General features: G+C 46.8%; 6 protein-coding genes across 6 annotated transcripts; 2 read left to right on the top strand and 4 right to left on the bottom strand.

Annotated features, from left to right (window-relative positions):
* Window positions 1-36: 36 nt before the first annotated feature.
* LOC108064444 (uncharacterized) lies at window positions 37-2300 on the top strand. Its single transcript, XM_017151965.3, has 8 exons — window positions 37-60; window positions 131-410; window positions 469-511; window positions 579-748; window positions 815-1330; window positions 1394-1442; window positions 1533-1669; window positions 1727-2300. The coding sequence occupies exons 1-8, from the start codon at window positions 52-54 to the stop codon at window positions 2170-2172; spliced, it is 1650 nt and encodes a 549-aa protein (XP_017007454.3). The 5' UTR covers window positions 37-51; the 3' UTR covers window positions 2173-2300.
* An 852-nt stretch (window positions 2301-3152) lies between these two features.
* mRpL45 (mitochondrial ribosomal protein L45) lies at window positions 3153-4530 on the bottom strand. Its single transcript, XM_017151967.3, has 2 exons — window positions 4343-4530; window positions 3153-4275 (listed from the first exon to the last, which is right to left on the bottom strand). The coding sequence occupies exons 1-2, from the start codon at window positions 4385-4387 to the stop codon at window positions 3238-3240; spliced, it is 1083 nt and encodes a 360-aa protein (XP_017007456.2). The 5' UTR covers window positions 4388-4530; the 3' UTR covers window positions 3153-3237.
* Window positions 4531-4609: 79 nt separating this feature from the next.
* On the bottom strand, window positions 4610-6371 carry LOC108064445 (protein hook). The gene is made up of 3 exons (XM_017151966.3): window positions 5107-6371; window positions 4898-5053; window positions 4610-4836 (listed from the first exon to the last, which is right to left on the bottom strand). Exons 1-3 carry the CDS (start codon window positions 6223-6225, stop codon window positions 4714-4716), a joined length of 1398 nt encoding a protein of 465 aa, XP_017007455.2. The 5' UTR covers window positions 6226-6371; the 3' UTR covers window positions 4610-4713.
* Window positions 6372-6474: 103 nt separating this feature from the next.
* Window positions 6475-9255, bottom strand: mRRF2 (mitochondrial ribosome recycling factor 2). The gene is made up of 9 exons (XM_017151964.3): window positions 9048-9255; window positions 8821-8983; window positions 8465-8757; window positions 8039-8408; window positions 7754-7976; window positions 7189-7700; window positions 6913-7126; window positions 6702-6851; window positions 6475-6639 (listed from the first exon to the last, which is right to left on the bottom strand). The coding sequence occupies exons 1-9, from the start codon at window positions 9178-9180 to the stop codon at window positions 6475-6477; spliced, it is 2223 nt and encodes a 740-aa protein (XP_017007453.2). The 5' UTR covers window positions 9181-9255.
* A 109-nt stretch (window positions 9256-9364) lies between these two features.
* On the top strand, window positions 9365-14115 carry LOC108064441 (uncharacterized protein YdcI). Its single transcript, XM_017151963.3, has 11 exons — window positions 9365-9688; window positions 9747-10217; window positions 10274-10705; window positions 10762-11114; window positions 11171-11453; window positions 11514-11713; window positions 11776-11965; window positions 12026-12256; window positions 13493-13625; window positions 13691-13820; window positions 13882-14115. Exons 1-11 carry the CDS (start codon window positions 9531-9533, stop codon window positions 14103-14105), a joined length of 2805 nt encoding a protein of 934 aa, XP_017007452.2. The 5' UTR covers window positions 9365-9530; the 3' UTR covers window positions 14106-14115.
* LOC108064447 (uncharacterized) lies at window positions 12278-13550 on the bottom strand. Its single transcript, XM_017151968.3, has 2 exons — window positions 12867-13550; window positions 12278-12819 (listed from the first exon to the last, which is right to left on the bottom strand). The coding sequence occupies exons 1-2, from the start codon at window positions 13433-13435 to the stop codon at window positions 12312-12314; spliced, it is 1077 nt and encodes a 358-aa protein (XP_017007457.2). The 5' UTR covers window positions 13436-13550; the 3' UTR covers window positions 12278-12311.
* Window positions 14116-14156: the final 41 nt, after the last annotated feature.

The raw sequence follows: 14156 nt of genomic DNA, 5'->3' as shown, positions 1-14156 counted from the left end.
AACAGTTTTGAAAATCTTGGTTTCAAGATATGTTTGTTATCGCAGGTCAAGATGGCACGAGTTGAGTATACAACTATGCGGGTTTAATGTATTTTTGAGTTCAATACAAACATATTTGATTTATTGTTAGACTCTCCGGGAGACCATCCCATTCAGACTCACTTATCAGCATCAGTCGTTCGGCAGATGCTCGAGGGAGAGGATGTCTGTGTTCTTGATAGCTCTGTTCGCGTGTCTGCTTTTCCACCAGGACTTAGCCTACCTCCTGGATAGGACATGCGAAGGACATGTAGAGCTCGGCCCAAAAATTACCGCTGGGATAGACGCTCGGTATTACGACACCGCATGGATGGCCAGCTTATACGATGGTAAAAGGGAATTCGTAGGCGGTGGAAGTCTTATCTCTAAGCGTGAGTGAAAGAGAATTCAATATTAAATTCGTATAATCTTTAATAATAATATTTTTAGGCTTCGTTCTAACAGCTGCCCACAGCGGAGCCAAAAACCCACAGTAATTATATAATATATACTATATATACATATAATTGATGATGACTACTTTACCGATTTCCGTTTAGATTCGTGCGTCTTGGGGAAAAGGATAGATCTTGCCAGATATCGATTTGCACGGCTGTTAAAGAGTACACCGTGCAGCGGTTTATCCGTCATCCCAGGTTTGATGAACACTCCTCGAAAATGTTAAATGATATTGCTCTAATTAGACTGACCGATTCAGTGGAATATACTGGTAAGATTTCCTCATTTTCGTTTAACAAATTTTCCTCGGTTTTCCTAATAATTATTATGTGTGCAGATAACATCCGACCGATTTGCATTATCGTAGATGACTCCGTACACTTTCCGGAAGACATGTTTGTTAGAGCTTATGGCTGGGGCTTAACAACGACCACCACAACGGAATTGAGCGATGTAATTAAGACCATCCGCTTAAGGCAAACACGACCGAGCGAATGCTACGATTCCCTTCATGTGAACCTCACCGATAGCCAGTTCTGCGCAGGAGCATTCCTTGGAGGCGATACCTGCAATGGCGATTCCGGTGGCCCCTTGGCGGCGGACTTCGAGTATCAGGGGAAAACAAGCTATGTGCAGATTGGGATCGTAAGCTACGGCTCTACAAAATGTAATACCAAAGGTGTTTACACAAGGGTAGAGAACTACCAGAAGTGGATAGTGGATACGGTGCAGATGTACGAGGAGCGCCTTGTATATCCGGATTGCGGGAGTGAATGGCATGGCGATATTGCTGTCCGTCTCTGGGAGATGACTCTTCTTCAGCGCACTATAATAGGCACTCTGATCAGTGACCGTAAGAACCAACTAAAACTAAAACCCAACTAAGGATCACTACTTATTTTTCTGAATTCCACAGGATTTGTTCTGACTGTTGCTAGTGATTTGCCCACAGATGTGACTAAAATGTAAGCAGCATATCAGTTATTTACTATCAGATCAAATTTAAAGCGATTTTATTTTTTTTCGTTCGTAAAACTAAATTTCTCTTCTTTCAGAACCGTGCGATCAAGATACCATACGGACGAAATTCGTGTCCTTAAGATCGACAAGCACCCCAAATTCTCACCCTCGTCAAAATCAAAAGAGAACAATATAGCTTTGCTTGAACTAGCTCAACCAGTGTTAATCCAAGGTAATATATTTTTATGTTAAATATTGAATATTTTTTACAAAAAGCTATTCTTTTCAGATCTTGTGAAACCAATCTGCCTCACAGTGAACTCAACTCCATTGAAAACTTTAACGGCCCTTCTCTATGCTGATAATAGGCGAATTTTGGGCCTTCAAAGACAACAACTGGCCCGGATCGATAATTCCGTTTGCTCCACAAAAACTGGATTGCCGGTTGAACCAAATCAGTTGTGTGTCGAGAAACCTAGCGGTTATAGGTACGATTTACCTGGTTCAGTATTAGGTACTTATAAGGAGGTTAACGGCGTCAAAAGGTATCTACTGGTTGGCATAATTAGCCATATTAAGAACGGGGTGATCGTCTTCACTAATGTTCAAAGTTTTGAGGACTTTATAAAAGAAAAAGTTGTAGGTGAAAGTATGGCAGTAACCAGCACGTATAATCAGTGGACAAGCCCTAAACTTACATATCGCAATCCGCCAGGATCAAAAAATAACATATAGAATTAATATGATTTTATTACGGTTTTCCAAAACTCTTAGATTCCGAAACATTTACAGGCTCATCTGTCGAAAGACAGAAAATGTAAAATTTTCTCATTTAAGAAAAGTAATAAAAAAGTTGTATTGCACTTCATACCATTTTTATTTGAAAATAGCGTACGAGAATTAAAAGTTGGGAGTTTTTGATCTTTATATCATTAAGGAAATATTCCAGTAGAAAAGATGGCTCAAATTTCTATAACAAATTTTGATGTGAAAATGGTGCAATTTTGATTAAATTTTCAAAGATTTAAAGGAAATTTACCCATTTAAATTCAAATTTACTACTTATAATAAGTGTAGACTTATCTAAGTTTTATGAAGCCGAAGAAAATGAAATTTTTCAAGCTTTTGTTAAGTTCTCGTCCGTTTGTTAAATTTAAAGTAGGGTTAAAACAATGATTTCCCATACGATTTCAAGGTTTTAAACGGCCCTAAATATTGTAAACTAATTTTTCAATAAATTTATGAGTGGATTGTTACGGAATCGTCCAAACCTTCAAAAATAAACTTCAACGCAAAAGTTGAGTTTTCTGACTATGTCCATTACTCTAGTAACAAGCTTCTAAAAGAAAGCCGAAATCTACTGCTAAAAAGGGCAATTATGATGTCAATGGGGGTATCTCTTCCAACGGAAGACGGTTGGTTTAGTACATTGACTTACATCGCCATATGTTATTTGCTTCGGCTTAATTTATCAATAAATTTTGAAATAATGTCGATAGGTGCTGACGACGTTTGATAACTTGCTTTAAAAAAAGTTTAAAATCTCTATTTTAACTATAATAAAATTAAAAAAACTTACTAAATAACAAATGGACAAGAAAATATGTAAATACATTTATACATACCGTTATGCGGAAGTATTGGTTCAAAGTTACATATTTATAACCCATACTCGTATTCGCAATTAACATGTAAAATAAAAACAAATGAAAATATATCTTTTTAAATTATAATCATAAATCATTGGGCTACATTAAGGCGCATCCTTTTGAGCCGCCAGGCGGCCCATAAGAAGTACAATCAAATGGACAGGGAAGGTTTCGCACGGCTCTCGACCGGCGTGGACAGCTGCAGCTGCTCCCTGGGCTGTTCGCTGCCTATCTCCAGTGGTTTGGTTTCCTTTTCTCCTTCGCCAGCACTCAGTTCCTTTGGCGGCTCCTCCTCCACGTCCTCGATGAGGCGATAGGTGATGGGAGCCGGCTGCTTGGCCGGAAGCCAATCGGGGATGATCTTGTCGTGCAGCCGCCACTTGCCGTACTCATTGGAGATGTGCTTCTCAAAGACAACATACTCCAACACGTCCTTGGTGAGGATCTCGCTGCCGTGCATCAGGCGGCCGAAGCGGTCGTAGATGGCCAGCATCTGTTGGCTGTGGAAGCGCACGGTGACCTGGGCGAACTGGTTCTCCTTGGTGATCACCTCGGTGACGCGGGCATGGACGACGCGCGGCGGCTCCAGCGACTGCAGGAACTTCCAGCGAATGGTCTTGTCCTTGACGTTGTGCATCATCTCCGGATAGCACCGTTCGCTGACGAACTCACGGATCTTGTACTTATCCTTGGCGGCCATGTGCGTGTGCGCCTGGATGTAGATTTCCTGGGCCTCGGCGCCGAACTCGTCGCTGCTAAAGCTCTCCTCGTAGGAGCGAATCTTGCGCACGGCCATCAGGCTCTTGGACTTCTTCTCCAGGAACTCAAGCTTCTGTTTGGCGCCCGTCGACGAGATGATCGACTTCTTGCCATCGCCCTCCGGCGGGACATACGCCTCGAAGATGCCGCCGGTGCAACTGATGTGGAACGGACGCTCCATCCAGGGACGCGGCGGCAGAACACCGCGCTCCTTCATCCGGCTGCGCATCTCCTCCTTGCTGATGTCCTCCTGTTTCTCGCGCAGATTGGGCAGATCCATCTTCACGAACTTCTGCTTGCGCAGGCGCTTGAACTCGGGCTGCCAGTGCTTCGTCTGTCGGTGGCGCACCTGCTGCATTTGGATCAGATTCTGGAGCGGATTAACCATTCCACCTGGAATGGTGACCGCCTGCTGCACGCCGGGCACAACCTGGAATTGTCAATGAAAGCGTCGTTACAGGGGACATGTTCGATTGCCCAACTAGTCAGGCACTCACCTGCAACAGTTTGAGACACGTTTTGGCCGACGCAAGCTTCTCCATCGTATTTTAATTATTATTTATTGTTATTTATGTAATTTACTCCACAAAAATCCACCTCCTAAAAGGCACTAACGCGTTCTGCTGGCAAATGTGACATTCGATAACTTCGATGAGGTAAACAAACCGTTATCGATTTAAAAAAAGTCAACTATTTCCGGTTTTTAAATATTTTCCGTTACTTTTTAAAACAAGAGTTTCAAACGTTTTGAATAAAAATCTCACTTTACGGTTGCATGAATGGTTTAATTTGATAAAACTTTAGATTTCGATAAATGGCTGTTGGAAATTTGGAAACAATCTGAACAAAAGGAAAAGTTATCCCGGATTCAGGGCGCTCCGTTTCCCTCCTCCTCATCATCCTCGGCCCCATCGACACAACTCTCGCTGCAATCGGGCGGCAGATCGTCGAGGAAACGGTAGCCGGCGCTCTTGAACATCTTGGCCTTCATCTGGAGGCCGAATGAAAGGCGTTTAGATGGTCCGTCCCAGCAGCTGCGTGCCGATACTCACCATTAGCTGCTGGTACTGGCAGTCGTAGGCGTTGATGGCTATATCCCGCTTCCGCAGCTCGTTGCGCAGCACATCGATCTCCATTTGCTGGCACTGGGCCCGCTGGGCGGCGCACTTGGCAGCCACTAGCTCCTGCTTCATCTGATTGCACCGACACTAAAGGAAGAGATTCATATATTAGTTTAGAAAGACTTATACAGCTCTTGCACCTTTAGTATCTCCTCGTTTCCCTTGGCCTTGTCCACCTCGTTCTCGTAGTAGCTCTGCATGTCCTGCATCTCGCACTGCAACTGCTGCATGCAGTGGCACTGCTGCCGCAGATTCTCCTCCAGGTTGTTCGTCAAGCACTCCGCCTCGTTGGCCTTTTCCTCCAGCTGGTTAACCTTTTCGCCCAGCTCCTCCAGTTCCTTGCACTTTTTGCGCAGGGCATCGCGATCGGCCAGGATCTTTTGGATATTATCGGCATCCTTGTTCGGCGAGAAGCTGCCCTTGCCAGGAGAACCGCCCCTTGAGCCTGCAGGAGCTCCACCTCCACCGCCGCCTCCCTCGGCACCGCACTTCTTAGCACACCGCTTCATCACCTCGTCCTCGAACTCGCGCAGTAGGGCCACCTCCTTGCCCAGATCGTCGATCTTCTTCTGCAGGTACGGAATGTCGGTGCTCTTTTCCGGCTCCACGGGAATGCTGTCCAGCTTGCAGCGCTTCGATTGCTTGTCAATCAGCCGCTTTAGATTGGCATTCTCCGCCTCGAGAATGTCGTGGGCCTTGTTCATGTCGTCGATGGCCGCCTGCAGATCGTTCAGCTCCTTCTCGTCCTGCGGAGTGATCTTGCCGTCGTCGGCCAGCTGCCTGATCTTATTTTTCAGAGCCTTGCTCTTGTCCGGATCGTAGCGCTGGTCCATAATCCGCTTGATCTCGTCACTCTCCTGATTTGCAGTCCTCAGCTTTTCATCGGAGTCGGCCAGTTTCTTCTGCAGCATGTTGTTCTTGATCATCAGATCCTGCATTCGGCCGATGGTGTCGTCGGCGGCATTAATCAGACTGTCGCCCACAACCAAGTTGCTGCCGTACTCATCCTCCGGACCCAAGGGAGTCGTTGTCCTAGGCTTTGGCCTTGCATCGCCGTCACGCTCCTTCTTGATCGGTGAATTGCAGGCCACCAGATCGGCCACAAACTGCGACTTCTTGTCCTCGTTGGCCGACCACGATCTGTCGTCGATGGTGGATGGATAGCTCTTCAGCTTAACGCACGCATCGATGCACTCGAATTCGTATGTCTCGTTGTTGAACGGCACGTGAAAGAACTCCTTTTGCGTGGAGAACGCCATGATTGCGTCTAGAGCTTAAGACCAAAAAAAAAACCAAACTGTGACGCGAATTTACAACTCGAGGCTCGGGTCTGAAAATTAACAACAAAATAATATTCGGGGTCCGACATGTATTGAGTCACAAAAATATCTATTGTTGGACAGATCCAAATTTACAAACAAACAGCTGCCCCAATCAGGGCAGCTGGCAGTTGGAAACCCGCCTGCTTGCCTACAACTAGTTAACAATTCTAAAGTTTAGAATCTAAACTATTCAAGGCCCTGGGCCCTTCGCTCCGCCAGCGTTTCGTCGGCAGAGTTCATGGAAGAGAAGCCACATGGCTGCATAGTCATGCTGGCTGTGCCGGAACTAATCGTGCGCAGGGCACTGGAGTAACCGGAGAGCTCGGCCAAAGGCGCATTCACCAGAATCATCTGAGAAAAAGAGTGTATTAAATTAATAATAATTTTGGGATAAAAGTATTAAGCGCATTCACCTTATTTCTTTCACCCTTTGGCAGCACATCGTTGATCAACGCACGCCGTCGTGAAAGATCGGCCATAATGCCGGAAATGCGTTCGCTGGGTGCCACAATTTGAAGGGCCATGATGGGTTCCAACAGCCGGGTTCCACTGGTGCTCAGTAGCTGTATGATAATAGAGAGTGTTTATAAGCCACCTTAAATATTACAGATTAAACCTCTGTACCTTTTGCACACACTGTGCTGCCGTGGCCATGACAAAGGAATCTGCGGTGCCCCGTCCAATAGTCGCGTTGTGCAGGCGAATCTGCGTCTCCACCACCTGCCCACCAACGCGAGGTCCACGCTCCAGAGCACTAATAGAGCCCTTTCGCAGAACCTGAAGAATTCGCGGTCGCAGAGTGTTGAGGTTTTGCAAGTTCTCCGGTGATTTGTCTAAACTTTAGTGGAAAAACAGACAATCAGATCGGATTTTAAGCCAGAATCTTTCAATTAAGCTTACCTAAACAACTCAGTTTGATTCTTGACCACCTCCAGAGTTATGCTGACATTTTGTTTGCTGCCAGCGATTTCCTTCTCCACACTTAGCGTGTTTATGGCGGGTGAATCGATAGTCTCCTTATAGGCAATCTGCAATGGCCCCAGATCAACGTCGATTTTGTACTCGCTCAGGATGCGCGACTTGATGATGTCCATGTGCAGCTCGCCCATTCCACCGAGCACCGTCTGCCCGGTGACGGAATCGTAGCTAACGCGCAGGCTGGGATCCTCCCGTTGCAGCTGCCTGAGTGCCTGCTCCATGGCGGTTTGCGAGGAAACGCTGGGTGGTTCGATGGCACAGAAGTACACGGCATCAGGTATTTGAGGGTCAATGGCGAAGAGCTCTTCTGACTCGTCCAGCTCATCGTCTTCCTCGTCCTTCGTGGCTGCGGCACCCAGGCTTTGTTTCAAACGTTTCTGAGCATTTTTCAGCGCTGATTGGCTAGAGGTCAGCAGATCTCCCGTCACTGTGGACTACTTTTAGGTATTAAAAGTGTGTTTAATTCGATTTATTTGGTTTAGCTCACCTTGAGACCTGCACAGATCACCACATCACCGGATTGCACAGCGCTGACCTCACGATATTCGTCCGCCAGAGGCTCATATAGCTTGGACACCACCTCCGCCTGACCGCGAGCGGAAATCAAACGCATGCCTCGCTTAATTTCGCCCCTTAGAATCCGCACCAGGGTCAAAGGACCGCGTTGCTTGTCGTGGACAATCTTAAAGACCTTGCCAGCCACTTCTGTGCTGCACAAAAGTTATAAATTTCAAAATGAAAGGATTACTCATTACTTTTACTAGACTCCTACCCAAAACAGTCGTAGATTTGGTTGCGTTCCTCGGGAGCAGGAAGATAGGCATTTACGGCATCCATCAACCGCTGAATGCCAACGTTTTTGTAGGCAGATCCCAGCAGCACGGGCACAACTTTCTGCTGACCGGTTGCCCGACGAAGAGCCCTTTGGATTAAAGCATTATCCACCTGGTCAAAGCTCTCTGTGCTGATGACCACGTCGGCCAGTTCGTCATCCAATCCCGACAGCTGGTCGATCAGTTCGTTGCGCTTTTCCTGCAGCTGCCGCAAGTCATCTGAGGGTTCTAGTTTGGTATTTTTGTAGCTTCTTCCCAAGTCCTTTTGTTGCCAGCTTAACCGCTCCAGGGTGATTACATCATTGATGGCTAAATGATTATTATGATTAATATCTCTTTGGAGAATTCTAATAACAAGTTATTACCCAATACTCCTTGTTCGTTTTTCACAGGATACTGCAGGCAAACGGGCTGCGTTTCTAGCTTATCCTTCAGATCGCTGACGCACTTTTCAAAGTCTGCATCCGGACGATCCATCTTGTTGACGAATATCAGACGTGGCAGCTTGTGCTTGTCCGCCTGGGACCAAACAGTGACTGTTTGGGCCTCCACGCCGGCGGTGCCGTCCAGAACCACGACCACTCCGTCCACGGCGTACAGGGATTGCTCCACCTCCATGGTGAAGTCAATGTGGCCGGGTGTGTCTAGCAAATTGATCCTGGATTTAAGGGGGTTGCAAGTTAGGAGGAGACGGCGGAGGAGTAGGAACAGAGATGCCTACCGGTGGTCATTCCAGGGAAACGTAACCGCCGAACTGCAGATGGTGATGCCCCTTTCCCGCTCCTGGGTTAGGTAATCGGTCACCGTATTCCCGCGATGCACTTCCCCCAGAGCCCGGGTCTTCCCCGCATAGAACAGCATCCGTTCCGTGGTCGTTGTTTTGCCTAAAGTGGGTTTATTTACCAGGTGAAGTTCAGTGCAAAAGGGTATTTAGCTCAATTTGCTCACCTGCATCGATGTGCGCCAGTATTCCTATGTTCCTGATCTTGCTGCTGTAGCTGCGCTTCCAGTTTGGATTAGGAAGGTGCAGGAGGAGTCTATTGCTTTGATTCCGACCGGTTTGCAATGCATATTTCAGCATTTTAATTGATAAATTAATAAATCAAAAGAACGCTGCAAAAATAAACCACCTCCGGCAGCTGTTAGCCCGGCAATCGTTATCGATAAAGTCCGCTAACAGCTGTTGCTGCCAATCGAATATTTGAGAATTTGCGGCTTGAACTAGGGCACAAATTTTTGTTTAATAACCGTTTTAAAGTGTATTTTGCAAATTTAACCACAAAAACTGATATTGTGTCTATAGATAAGCACTTAAGAATACATTTTCCAAAGTCTCAGCCTTTTAGGTGCGAGAATAAAGCCACAAACTCAGTTTGAAGTAGACCTTTGTCTTGTGAACCCCAGTTTTACTGACCTGTTGATATATTCAAAATGTCCACAAGACCCCGACGCGCTGCAGCCACCAAGAAGCTGGTAATCGAGCTCTCCGACTCGGATGAGGAACTCAATCTTACTGGGAACGATGATTACAGGCCGCCGGAGACCAAGAGCCGCAGGATAGATCGCGCTGCAAATGCCCTGGCTGGCGGGTAAGCAATGTCCCTATTATCCCGATAAGGATCCCATTATTACCTTAATCTTCTCCAGCACCAAGCGCCAGCGATGGCCCACAGCCAAGAATGCAGCGCCTGAGGCAGCAGCTCCCAAGAGGAAGCGGGCCAGAAAGGAAAAAGAAGACGAGAATGCTTGTCCCAATGAGACCAATCCGGAACCGGAAGTCCAGGACGCACCGTCAACTTCGAGCCGTCGAAAAGGACCTGTAGCTAGCTCCTCCTCCGAAGCTCCGGCTCCCAAGAGAAAGCATGCCAGAAAGGAAAAAGAAGACGACAATGATTGTGATAATGAGAACAATCCAGAGCAGGAGAATGCCCCACCAGCTATGACCCAACCAGATGGACCTGCAGCCAGCTCCACCACCGGACGGAGCTCCTTCTGGGAGCGCCGGAAGGTGTGGAACATCCATGAGCTTCTAGCCGAAACGGAGAACATTCAGCCGCAGGCAGCGCGGAATATTGTGCAGCTCTTTGAGAACGAAAACACCATTCCTTTCATATGTCGGTATGTCTCGTAATCCATGTGTCTATAAACTACCTCTCAATTGATGATTACTACAGGTACCGCCGAGATCTGGTGGATCACATAGCTCCCGATCGCCTGCGAGACATTCGCAACACGTATACAGAGATCGTGGATCTGCGCAAGAAGGCCGAGAACATCGTCAGTCAGTTGGAGCGCGAAAACGTGCTAAATACGGAAATTCGCGAGGAGCTGATGTGCGCCAAGACCAACGAGGAGTTGGAGTTCCTGTACGCTCCTTACAAGCCGGCCAGCAAGGGCACTTTGGCGGAACGGGCCAAAGCTTTGGGCCTGGAGGAATACGCCGACCGATTGCTCTACGGCACAGCCCCAAAAGTGAGTCTCTCGGAAATTGTGGATCCCGGAAACGAGGACTTGGCCACGGAAGCATCGGTGATGAGTGGAATCTGCAACATTATTATACACAACATTAGCAAGAATACAAATGTGTTGGAGGAAATTCGGAGATTGTAAGCAATCCTTTTAATCTGAATGCCAGCATTATTTTAGTTTAAACCCATTCCAGACAAAATGTGCATCGGGTATTCCTCAAGTGCAGCAAGACCAAGGAGTCAAGTTCCAGTAAAGCAAGCAAAAGTAAAGTATCCAGCGGCATTGCAGACAAAAAACTGGACAGCTCAAAGTTTGAGAACTATTTCAACTTCCAGGGAGATATTAAGACCATAAAACCCCATCAAATGTTGGCCATCAATCGTGCGGAGAAGCACAAGTTCCTTTCAGTCAAATTAGAGACAAACGACTACCTTAAACGAGATCTGATGCGCTTCATAACAGATCAGTACATGAACGAAGGACTGCATTATCCTTTGCGAAGGGAGGTGTTTACAAAATCGCTGGAGGAATGCTACTTAAAGAAATGTAAGGAAAATTTCATATTGGAAACTCATAGTGTTTTAATCCATGACTTATTACAGTGCAGCCGCTGATGTGCAGGCAGATTCGGGCTGATTTGAAGGAAAAGGCCCAAAAGGCAGCTATTGATACATTTGCCAAGAACCTGAAGCAACTGCTGCTGATGTCCCCCCTCAAAGGCGAGCGCATTTTGGGCATAGATCCTGGCTACACAAATGGCTGCAAACTGGCGGTTATATCCGAGACGGCCGATGTGCTGGACACGGGAGTTATTTACCCCCATGGTGCCAGGTCCAATAAGCGGGGAGCCGAGCAAAAACTAGTACAGCTTCTATCGGATCACAAGTATATTAATTGTAAATTCGTTTTGCAAACCTAATTATTAATGAAAATGTTTTTGTAAAGCTGCCAAATTATTGCCCTGGGCAATGGAACCGCCTGTCGAGAGACTGAGCACTGGCTAACAGACATGTTCCACTCTGGCATCCTGGACAGCACGAGCATTCGGTACAGCATCGTTAACGAAAACGGCGCTTCTGTTTACTCCTGCAGCGATGTGGCCGCCAAGGAGTTTCCCAAAATGGATACCAACGAAAGGAGTGCAGGTTTGGTCTATAAAATAAGATTGGAAAAATAACTATATCATAAAATTTTAATTTATTTGCAGTATCCATAGCGCGTCGCTTAAACGATCCGCTGAGTGAGTACGTGAAGATAGAACCAAGACACCTGGGAGTTGGCATGTATCAGCACGATGTCTCCGAGAAAATTCTGACAGAATCGCTAAAGAACGTCGTGTCTGAATGTGTCAGCTATGTGGGCGTGGATCTAAATACAGCCAGTTTAAGTGTGCTCAAGTAGGTCTAATCGAAGACTTCTCCATGTCACATATTATCTAAAAATATCCCATAATTTAGGCACATTGCTGGTCTGTCGGAGAAGAAGGCCGAGAAGATCATAGAGTACAGGACGCAAAAGGGACCCTTTCAAACCCGCAAGGATCTGCTCTCGGTGCGAACTATAGGCGAGAAATCCTTTGTCCAGTGCGCCGGCTTTGTGCGCATTGAACCGCTTAGCGTGGGAGGACGACTACAGAACCCATTGGACTGCACTTGGGTGCATCCGGAAAGCTATAAAGTGGCGGAAAGGTGAGTCTAATTCACAAATAAGTTTATTAGTCTACAAACGATACTGAATAGCCTATTATGAGTCACTGGTCTTCTCAGCCGCTTTCACTAGAATCGAGGTATCACTAGATCTATTGACAAAGTCACTGTCACTTCGCATGTGGGCAGCGAAGGACTTTGGGCAATCATAATCGAATTTCTTAATTTGTGTAGTATCATCGCTGGATTCAGGATGCTGACACCAGCATGGAAGATACGGCTTCAGTGGATCCTTCTTGTCGCACCGCTTGCAAGTGCAGTTCTCCATACCGGCCCTCATAAAGCTCTTGAAATCCGACTCCTGGCTCAAAAGTGCCAGATAGTCTTCGATGGAGTGCTCCTTCATCGGGTCCATCAGTTCCGCCCACGTCTTGAGTTTCACAATCACGCCAAAGAAGTACTTGTTTAGGTCTTCGATAATGTTCAACACCGAGTCCAGATCTTTTAGGAACACACTATCTAGGGATCGGTCTAACCTGGCCAGGCGTTTATCCAACTCCTCCTTGGACTCACGCATATCCAGAAAGGATTTGGACAAATCGGTACTAAAGGATTACAAATTAGCGTGGCATTGGATCTAGCTTTCACTTACTTGGATTGATTAACGAGATTGTAGGCCCTCTGAAACTCGCAGAGTTCCCGTTCCTCGGTCATCCGGCTGAGATACTCGGGATAGATCTTGGTGCATCCAGTAGAGCCGACCAAAATGCGGTAGCGCACTCCATGGTACCGCATCTCCTCAACCTTCTCGATCTGCAAGGGTTTGGCCTTCTCCAGCTGATTCCTCAGCTTCTTCAGTTTCCGATCAACGACTAGAATTTGGTCGTGCACGCACTGCTCCAGCTTAAAGTCGTACCGCGTGTAGATGTTCCCGCAATGCGCGAAGGTGGGTTTCAGCAAATGAATGGGAATGGTCGATCCGCGGCATGGCGGCGGCAGAGGGCGACGCTTGTACCGCTCCGGTGGATACTCCCAGCAAACGCCGAAGAGAGCCTGGTTCTGCACGTTGAGCGGATGCTGCCAGCATGGCGTATACGTTGGCTTATCGTTGTGGCCGTAGAAGGGCACCTTTCCACAGGCAACGTACTTCACCTTGACCGGCGGAGGCTTCGGCGGATAATGCCAGCGCTCCTCATATTGCCGCTTCAGATCGGCGATCATAACGATTTTAAATTTTAAATTTTAAATTGTTTTATCTAAATCTTGCTGTGCTTTCAGTATCGTGGGAGAATGTGACTTGAAGCTGTCAGATGTAGGAAAGGCTGGCTTTATAGCCGGCATCAAGAAGTTTGCCGAGTCCCAATCGAAACTCGATCGCATAGCCAAGCAACACAAGCTTCCCATGGAAAGGGTAAGGCATATACATAATTATATCCATTATCTCAATTATTAAGAAATTTGTTTTTGCTGTTTCAGTTGGAGTTTCTGCTGGTTGCCCTGCAGCGTGAGTTGCTTCAAGATTATCGAGCTGACCTGGACAAGCGGCCATTATTTAAACAAGGCCTAACAAGGCTAGATGATCTCAGCATGGGCGATGTAGTTACTGGTGAGTGAGGGATATGATAACAGTTTTAAGAACGTAACTCATAAAAACTTCAAAATTTCAGGTGCTGTGACCAACGTTACCCAGTTTGGCGCTTTCGTGGACGTCGGCGTGGAACGCGATGGTCTCATACACAAGAGTCACATGAATAACAGCGAGCTGAGCATCGGCGATCGCATTGTGGCATCGGTGGTAAAGGTGGATCTGCAGCGACGCCAGCTGGGATTGCGTTTGGAGAATATGCTGGTGGAGACGGACACGTCGTTCACTTTCAAGACGGAGGATTAAAGACAAAACTGCAGGGATTTAATGCTTTCGGAAGTATTTAATGATTCATAT

The sequence above is a fragment of the Drosophila takahashii genome, chromosome 3R (assembly GCF_030179915.1).
Source record: "Drosophila takahashii strain IR98-3 E-12201 chromosome 3R, DtakHiC1v2, whole genome shotgun sequence".
Classification (NCBI taxonomy): Eukaryota; Metazoa; Arthropoda; class Insecta; order Diptera; family Drosophilidae; genus Drosophila; species Drosophila takahashii.
The sequence above is the reverse complement of the archived record's forward strand: the minus strand, read 5'-3'. Positions and strand labels throughout refer to the sequence as shown.

Bases quoted from the DNA above. Each gene is read 5' to 3' on its own strand.
- LOC108064447 (XM_017151968.3), bottom strand. From the start codon at position 13,435: ATGATCGCCGATCTGAAGCGGCAATATGAGGAGCGCTGGCATTATCCG. The intron at 12,820-12,866 runs GTAAGTGAAAGC...GTAATCCTTTAG, and splicing joins AATCTCGTTAATCAATCCAA to TACCGATTTGTCCAAATCCT.
- mRpL45 (XM_017151967.3), bottom strand. From the start codon at position 4,387: ATGGAGAAGCTTGCGTCGGCCAAAACGTGTCTCAAACTGTTGCAG. The intron at 4,276-4,342 runs GTGAGTGCCTGA...TGACAATTCCAG, and splicing joins CGTGTCTCAAACTGTTGCAG to GTTGTGCCCGGCGTGCAGCA.
- LOC108064444 (XM_017151965.3), top strand. The intron at 749-814 runs GTAAGATTTCCT...TTATGTGTGCAG, and splicing joins CGATTCAGTGGAATATACTG to ATAACATCCGACCGATTTGC. The intron at 1,670-1,726 runs GTAATATATTTT...TATTCTTTTCAG, and splicing joins TCAACCAGTGTTAATCCAAG to ATCTTGTGAAACCAATCTGC.
- LOC108064441 (XM_017151963.3), top strand. From the start codon at position 9,531: ATGTCCACAAGACCCCGACGCGCTGCAGCCACCAAGAAGCTGGTAATC. The intron at 10,706-10,761 runs GTAAGCAATCCT...AACCCATTCCAG, and splicing joins TTGGAGGAAATTCGGAGATT to ACAAAATGTGCATCGGGTAT. The intron at 13,626-13,690 runs GTAAGGCATATA...TTGCTGTTTCAG, and splicing joins ACAAGCTTCCCATGGAAAGG to TTGGAGTTTCTGCTGGTTGC.
- LOC108064445 (XM_017151966.3), bottom strand. From the start codon at position 6,225: ATGGCGTTCTCCACGCAAAAGGAGTTCTTTCACGTGCCGTTCAACAAC. The intron at 5,054-5,106 runs GTGCAAGAGCTG...CTCTTCCTTTAG, and splicing joins GAAACGAGGAGATACTAAAG to TGTCGGTGCAATCAGATGAA. The intron at 4,837-4,897 runs GTGAGTATCGGC...TTCGGCCTCCAG, and splicing joins GCCAGTACCAGCAGCTAATG to ATGAAGGCCAAGATGTTCAA.
- mRRF2 (XM_017151964.3), bottom strand. From the start codon at position 9,180: ATGCTGAAATATGCATTGCAAACCGGTCGGAATCAAAGCAATAGACTC. The intron at 8,409-8,464 runs GTAATAACTTGT...ATAATCATTTAG, and splicing joins AAACGAACAAGGAGTATTGG to CCATCAATGATGTAATCACC. The intron at 7,127-7,188 runs GTAAGCTTAATT...TTTCCACTAAAG, and splicing joins AATCAAACTGAGTTGTTTAG to TTTAGACAAATCACCGGAGA.